Source organism: Arachis ipaensis, chromosome B10, assembly GCF_000816755.2.
Source record: "Arachis ipaensis cultivar K30076 chromosome B10, Araip1.1, whole genome shotgun sequence".
NCBI classification, from domain to species: domain Eukaryota; kingdom Viridiplantae; phylum Streptophyta; class Magnoliopsida; order Fabales; family Fabaceae; genus Arachis; species Arachis ipaensis.
This window is the reverse complement of record NC_029794.2, coordinates 106,345,698-106,353,994: the sequence shown is the minus strand read 5'-3', so window position 1 is coordinate 106,353,994 and position 8,297 is coordinate 106,345,698. Positions and strand designations below refer to the sequence as shown.

At 36.6% G+C, this 8,297-nt stretch overlaps 1 protein-coding gene across 3 annotated transcripts; it reads right to left on the bottom strand.

Moving 5' to 3' along the window:
* Positions 159-6,544, bottom strand: LOC107622775 (zinc finger CCCH domain-containing protein 38). Of its 3 annotated transcripts, none has more exons than XM_021114044.1 (5): positions 6,281-6,544; positions 3,883-4,286; positions 2,117-3,207; positions 948-1,969; positions 159-284 (listed from the first exon to the last, which is right to left on the bottom strand). In XM_021114044.1, exons 2-5 carry the CDS (start codon positions 4,284-4,286, stop codon positions 255-257), a joined length of 2,547 nt encoding a protein of 848 aa, XP_020969703.1. In that variant the 5' UTR covers positions 6,281-6,544; the 3' UTR covers positions 159-254. The 3 variants fall into 3 exon arrangements, with proteins under 3 accessions (XP_020969703.1, XP_016180291.1, XP_016180290.1); XM_016324805.2 differs by having other exon boundaries at positions 3,883-4,215; positions 6,281-6,543; XM_016324804.2 differs by having other exon boundaries at positions 3,883-4,258; positions 6,281-6,540.

Below are 8,297 nucleotides of genomic sequence, written 5' to 3'. Positions count from 1 at the left end.
CCACTTTTGTTTTTAATTAAACAATCTAAGAGCATCAAATATTTTTTCTAATTTTCAGAAATCAGAGATAGTTTTCAACATTCTTATCTGGGTGGAACTCTTAAACTCCAAGGTCCTCATCCCAAAGGAAAATGTCCTCATCCTAAAACAAAAATCTTGGTGTAAGGAAACATAATACACATCTAAGACAATAAATAACAATTCCCAAAACAGAATCCACAGATTAGGTGGCCAAATTTTCTAAACTGCATTCACTAGGCCTTGTGAACCTTTTCCACATATGCCTGCAACCAAAAGCACAGGAATTGTAAGCAATTACTCATTTTTCATCCATTCCAGGCAACCCAACTTTGACAAAAGTGAATATCTAAAAGCACAATAGCAGATGTAGATTAAGAAACTAACACAAATATCCATAGCAGAACACCAAAAGGCTGCACTTTCATCAAAGATTATAGTCAAACTTAAGGGCAGAATTAATTTTGTTGCAACAAGCTGATGGACTTAGAAGCTATGTTGACAAATAAAAGTACAAAGAAGAGCTAACAACATGCGACTTCTTAAGAGAAAATATAACTTCTCAAGGTTTTGTTAATATTTTGGGGAAGCACTAAATTATGGGATTAAGTTAAAAATTAGGTAAATACCAAAGGGAAAGGAAAAAGTAAACCATTTTAACACACAGAAAGGTTGCCAGGTTAAACTTTGAATTATAAAATTGTTAAAACAAAATCTTGGATGAGCACATATTTCTCTACTCAACTAATCCCATATTTTTAAGCACTTTTCATCAAAGTTTTGAATGTAAAAATTAAGCCTTCCAGTCGATGTTTCCAGTGTTTCATCTGAATACACATTCATCTATAAAAGTAAATAGAGAGAAGACACCCAAATGATCCAATCCTTTCAACCATATAATGGCAATCCGTAAGTTAAATATCACTGACCTGTACAAGTTTGTTAAGCTTTGGTTTCGAAAACGACAAATAATGGTCAATTTTCTCTTGAGTCTGAGGAATGTGGGCTCCCTGCATGGTACCGGTTACTTTATCTACAACCTTCTTCACAATTGTTTTATAATCATCTTTAGTGATTTTTCCTTCTTTCCAAGTTGGTTTCAGAAGCTCCTTAACAAACTCAACCAATGAAAATTTGAAAGCACGAATCCCCTTCACATCCTTGCTTTTATTGGCCTCAACACCATTGTGGTCTATGTTTTCTGAAGGACCATTCTCTTTTGTAATTTTATGATCATCTTGAGGATTTGGCTTATCATCAGCTACCGCTTCATTGGTTTCCTTCTGTATCTCAATGTTTTGACCTGGCTGCAATTGGGTCAGATGTTCATTCTTGGCAGGTTGTTCTTCTGAGGAGGGGGCCTTAGAAGTATCACCACAATTTTGTTTCCCAGTGTTAGACAACAGTGATGAAATTTCTATATTTGCACTTTTTTTACTTGGAGAAATAACTGGGCAGATTCCACTTGCATCAGCATCATTTAGGTCAACGCTATCACTCATTGGATCATACTGCTTTACAAATCCAACAGCAGGATCTGGCTTGACATACGTATTGGAAACAGGCATAGCAGGCACTTCCGTGTTGGCTAAGGAGGGAGTGTCATTTGTATTATGAGAATTTAAGGCAGCATAAAGTTGTGGCAGCTGCTGACCAGATCCAAGGATGTGAGCAAGAGAGGCTGAGAGATTGGAAAGTTGAGCAAGCTGTTCTTTGCTTACTGTGTCCTGTGTTGAAGGATTACTTGAACTAATCTGTGATGAGCCTTCACCTGTGATATTTGGCTCAGCAGTGTACTTTTTCTCAACACAGACTTCTTGCTTTTGCATACCTTCAGGAATTCCTGCTCTTGAAGGAAGAATGGGAACTGTCACTTGATTTTGTCCAACTGCATGGCAGCTTGGCAAATGCAAAAGATTAACATTTTGCACATTCTGATTAAAACCTTGCCCTGGAAAAACAACAGCAGACTTGTTTATCACTGTTATCATCACATTTCAATGCTAATACATACATAACATTTGGGCAATTGCTGGGTTAAATATTCACAGTACAAGGAATTTACAGTCAGATGAACATAAAGCTTATTGTTTATCACCTGGAACATGTATTCTGTCATGTTCAGTGGTGGCTGGATATGTACTTCCTTGAGTTAACCCACGATCGTTCTGTCCATGCTCTACTTCCGTACGGGTGGAAGATCCTGCTCTATAATTCCAATCAGGAGACATTTTTGCGTCCCCAGGCCAGATGTCTGCAGCTACGGACTGGGAAACGGGAATGCTGGCACCAGCATTGTCTGCTATCCAATGGTCAGCTTCCTTCTTATCACTTAAAAATGGTGGTTCACCCTGCACACTGCTCTGGTCTAAACTATGACCCCATCCTTCCTTCACAGGCCATACAGTTTGTTCATGCTCAGTGGCACCTATATTTCCAGGTTTTTCTTCAACCAACTTTGCTGAATCATAGGTAGCTATATCATTCCGGTTTGGACTGTCCCATACTTTATCCTTATCAGCCATAATGCCATCTGTGCCCCATCTATCACTTCTAAGCCTTCTAGTAGGACTAGCTGAATCACTCAATTTTGGTCTATCCAAGGTCTGATGGTCTCCAGAAAGATTGCTTCCCCATCTATCATCCCTTAAGCTTCTGTCTTGCCTATCATGGGAAAACCTACAATGCTTACCATTACGACAATTTCCATTAGCAAAAAATTTGCAAAGGGTATCACCACTGCGGCTTGGCATGTGGCCACCACCCTGCTCAAAAGAATTATCTCTGCGCCTTCCATCATTTTCCCTTTCTCTAGTTAATTCATCCAGAGTACCCTTACCATATTCATCAGAATTGTTATGATGCACATATTTGCATGATGCTCCCATTCTACATCTGCCTTTTGCAAAATGAACACAAGCTTCAGTGGATCTACTCCTAAGAGTATGTTCCCTGCTCTCATGTGAAGCAGAATATCTTGGAGCTCCATCTTCCCGGTTTTTACTTTCCCGAATATCCTCATAATTTTGGTCATCATGGTGAAGAAAATAGCAATGGCTTCCTCTTCTACATTTTCCAACAGCAAAATCTCTGCATATTTGCTTTGATTCTGCAGCCCTCGTTCTATTTCTGTCATTGGCTCCTGAATCCCACTTGAAACCATGTGGAGGGCTTCTGCTTCTACTACTCCTAGGCATGATACAATGCAAAGAAAGGTAGAAAATTAACAAACCCAATGGTATCTATAGAAGATTACAAACTGCTACAACAATGTCCTGATATTGTCACCAATAATACAACAACAAAATATAATAGCAAAGCCTTCTCCCTCTAAATGACTGTTGCCACTCACCAATAATATCTACATAAAATTTATTAGGGAAAACAAAGGTCCAAATAATTTGAAATTAATGACTCGTACAGAAAAATTACCAAAAACAAATGCAAACATGGGATATCCTGATATATAGTAAAACACATCAAAACTTTAGCATTAGAGCTTTACTCTAGACGTTAAAATCTTTTAAATATAGGATGCTAGACGTTGAATAATGGCCATCCTTGTACATATCTACCAGCATATATAAAATATAAACAAATAAGGAACAAGTTAAAAAAAAATGTCATGTAATGGTCTATATAAGTTCCCAAAAATACAGCTCAGTACTCAGGTTTCATGGGTGTACACAGCTCCTCAAATAAAGTGAAACTGCCATATAATAATATATGTTGAGATCAAGTTAATCTATAGTCACAGGCACATTACAATAAAACAATAAATATCTGTTAACTATACTGCAATACTGCATCCATCAATTTTCAGAAAAATGGGGCCAGCATAGTCACGCGGTGAGGGAAACAAACCTGCCCGACCTGCTCCAACCACTTTTTGGGGATGGACTGCGTCTCCTGCTGTAACTTGCATCCGCCTCCCACTCCATTTTTGCATCCAAACATCTATAGTCTTTATTCATAATATCATCTTTATTTGAACCCCTGCCTCCAGAAAAAGGTTCCTTACTCATGCGAGGTTTCATCTTGTCATTTCCTTCCATATAAGACCATTTTGAGTTATTGCTGCCAGCAACATCTCCAGAGGACCATCCAGAACGCAAGTGCTTACTATCAGGTCCAAAATCAGGATCATCTCTTGTATCCCACTTTGAAGAGCGTTTCCTGCCACTTTCACTCATTTCACTTGCAAAAGCAGTAATGTTTTCTCTGATTAACGCAGTGTGCTCTGAGTTAAAAACAAACAAATAAACCATCTAAATCTTAAATTGATCCTTCTTCTACAAAGTTGTATTCACCAATAGAAAATAACATACTAGGAACAGCAGAGACACACAATTAACATCACTCATTGGCTTATGTTGAACTTAAAACAAAAAGATATCAGTGCAGGCAGTTCTTGAACTCAGAAAGCTTAAAGATTTGAGCCTTAACACAGTACTCATCAAGCACTCTATGACACTTGTAATCAATCATCATTTTTCCCTGAAAATATATTTATTAATAGAGAAGAAGAATATAGGTCAGGATGATTAGGAACCCCCCAAACAACAAAGAAATGGAAACACGTTAAGCCATGCACATAATACAGAACAGTGGCTACAGCAATGGGAAAGTCAAGGTGTGACAGATGGAGTTGAGGCTGAATCAATATTCTATCAGCTTATATCAGTTACTGCAGAGGTGATAATTTCTTTAATTGTAGCGGGATACAAAGCACCATATTTGACTATACTATCATTGGAGTCTACTAGGAAGGCAGGAACCAATTAAGACTTGATAATATTTATTAATACTATGAAATTTTCCTCATGAAACATCAAACACAGCCTAAGCTTTCCTAAATAATGCATTAGCCTGATAAATATACAAAACTTCTAGCAAGGCCACCAACGAACAAGGAAGAAAATTAGAAAGATATTCTATTAGGTCTTCAACAACTGATTGGTACACTAATTTAAAAGAGCATATGATTTCCAAGTTCTCAATACTGATGTCAAAATTCAACTGCAAGATAACAAGATGCTTTGATCTACAAACTAACTAGTACAAGAATCTAGTACTTCTGAACAGTCTGCCAAAGCCTAGGCATGCTCTCAAAAAACTGTCAAAAATCTACATCCATGATGGAACACGCACAGCATCTTTTCAATAATTTATAGGATCCAATACATCTCAAGAAGTTTTCAAAATACTCAAAATTTGGCCTCCAAAAAACCCACAATATATATTGAATTGATTTTCTTCATTGTCTGATCATGATGCACACTGGACACTATTTTATCTGGTGAAACTCAACAATAAGGTAGCACATCTGTTGCCAGTACTTGAACTGGCCAGTGAGTGGTTTATTCTGATATCTCAGGATATATTCAAGAGTTCTTCACTCCAAAACAATCCAATATTGATTTGATTAATGTCTTAAAGATCCAAGATTGCTCTTATGGAAGGGCCAAGTGCCACTGGAAACATATTTTGACCAGCTACTTTGAGTGAACTTGGTAACACCTCCATGCATGGACCACAAGAAATTACTGCAGAAAAATTATATCTAATATTAGCACATTGAAAAATGTACTCTTACTCAGATACACAGAACTAAAGCACATATCCATGGAACTACCTAATATCTTGGGGATCTTGGTTACCTAGATAGCCATGTAGATGAAAGCCTAAGGATTCGTGTATTGGATCAGAATCCAAACTTGTAATCTTATAGCCCACTCAATAAATAGTAGTGACCGGATAAACCCTAAACCCAATCTAAGATCAATACGAAACAAAAAACAGTATCCCGACCAAACCCTAACCGAGCAAAGAAAATTCTACCCTGGGGAGTTAAGCACCAGAATTCTACTCAGTCTATAGTCTAAATCCAACACAAGAACGAGAGAATCCCAAAGCTTTCTAAGCAATGATTCAATGATAGCCAAGCGGCGAATCACAGCGATATCTAGCAGAAAGCAAAAAGAAAAGAAAGAAAGAAAGAAGCTTTCAAGAATCATTCGTGACGAGTCTACGCGCTCCACATTATGATGTCTCCAAAGTCGTTAGGGTAAGGTAATAGGCAGTAACGCTCCGGATAAAGTAAAAAGTTGGAATCTTTGCGATCAAAAGAAAAACAATTGGCAGGAATAAACACATCATCGCATTCAAATCGGAATGGCAAGAGACATATATACATATTAAACCCTAGAGAGAGAGAGAGAGAGAGAGAGAGAGAGAGAGAGCGAGAGAGGAGAAGACTTACTAGTAGCGAGAAGGAGAGACGAAACCCTAGACGCAGAGAGGGAGAGATTACTTCATGTTCCTTGCTTGCTTCCGAGGTTTGGGGCTTCGAACGAGAAAGGAGCAGCTTCGTCTTCAACAAATATCTGTTTCTGTTCTTTTATGTTTGTGTCTCTCTGCATAGATTCGCCCTTTGCTCTTTTGTTTTTGCTATTTTCTCGTTTTAATCAGCTCACTAGGATCACTTCCCTTTTTGTTTCACGCCAAATTACCTTCGCTTAAAAAAATAAAAACTACTTTTCCTTTTTACATTCACAGTAATCGAACTCAAAAGATTTCTATAAGGGGAAAATTAATTTTAAGGACATTAATCCCACATCTCAATAACACGTGAGCTTGAGTATCTTTATTGCTGCAAAATATTTTTGACAGCTGAAATGGACCACCCATTCTACACTCACACTTCCTCACAGTTATCAGAAATCAACTGTTAATTGAATCAATTAACTATTAGATTATTGGTTTAACCATTATTTCAGTTTTGACAATAATCACTATTTTGTATTATCTTTTAAAAAAGTCTTAAATTAGATGAGAGTAATTTAGAACAAGTGTTTTAATATTTAAATATTTTTAATACTAATCTTATAGAAAACGACGTTTCAGCTAAGCAGCTCTTCGCATGCGAGTCACCCTACTTACCTATCACTGTTGCAATACCATTCCCAAAAAAGATTCTACCAAAGTAAATGCCTTAGACTTCTCTGTATCAATGACTTTATCTCTAAAAGAGATCTTAGGTGACTTTTCAAAACCTTCCCAAAAAGAATTCTTCCTGACAATGGATGCATAGACCTTACTGTGTTTCACCATCATTCCCTCACTCTCGCTCCTGGAATTTTTTTTAGTACTGAGTATCAGAAATTTTTATTGTGCTAATATTGCTTTACTTGGGAAGCTAGTTTGGACCTTTTTTTCATCATCCAAACAAGTTATGGGTTCAACTATTGACAATCAAATATCACTATTCTTAAGATGATTGTTTTGGTTGTTCTAGGAACATGAACTCTTACTTTTGAAAGAGTTTATGCAAGATTTGGGAAGTGCTAAATGATAATTTTGCTTAGCGTATTGGATATTTGAATCAAAATTTTTAGTTTTCTAATTGGAAGAGAGAGGAAAAACTATCTAATGAGATGGATTATGTTCACATTTCTGATTCAAATATTCGGATAGAGGATCTTTGATCGTTTAGTAGGTGGCACTTGGAGAACATTTATTCCCCTCTAAATCAGAGTCTAATAGGTAACATTTTTTCTTATAATCAAAATGTGGTCTGCTTCAAAGTTTTATGACTCGCACAATGGTTACTTGTTGATGAGCGAAAATTAAAGTTCACGGATACCGACAAGTGCACCGGATAGCTCAAGTAATACCACGGTGAGTGGATATCGTTCCCATGAGGATTAAAGGATTGAACAAGCAAATATCATATTAAGTCCCTAATTAGATTAAAATAACCTGAATTTGAAGAGGGCAAGATTGAGTCTTACTGAGAGCTTGAGATCCTTGAGTGCTTGAATGCTTATGGACAGAGAGCTTGAGTGTTCATTTGAGAGAGGACAATGATAGTGAGAGTCAAGGGCTTTGGAGATGTTTATGCTTTTAGAGAAATCAAATCTTGTTCACTTATCTTGAAGTTTGCAAAGATCTTTCACAACAAATCTTTAGTAACTGATTTCCAATTCCTTGGTTACTTAGTTTTTCAAGCATTAATTAATCGTCAATTAATTAATCAAGAGATTAAGCACAAAAATTGATTTAGTTTTCTAATAAGATTTAAAAGTAGTCTTTAGGTCGAATTACATATTACATATTCAAGCCAGTCCTATCTGATTAAATCTTTAAAAGTAAAACACAATTTTCAAAAGTTGTTCTAATCTGAATTATATGTCACTTATTCAAAATTAGAGTGATTGAAAATCGTGTATATGTCGCACACTAATTGAACCAATATTCCTAGTGAAATTCAAATAGTG

Coding starts and splice junctions, on each gene's coding strand:
- LOC107622775 (XM_021114044.1), bottom strand. CDS start 4,286: ATGGTTTATTTGTTTGTTTTTAACTCAGAGCACACTGCGTTAATCAGA. Junction 3,208..3,882: donor GGTTGGAGCAGGTCGGGCAG/GTTTGTTTCCCT, acceptor TATCATGCCTAG/GAGTAGTAGAAGCAGAAGCC. Junction 285..947: donor AGCTTAACAAACTTGTACAG/GTCAGTGATATT, acceptor TTTTGGTTGCAG/GCATATGTGGAAAAGGTTCA.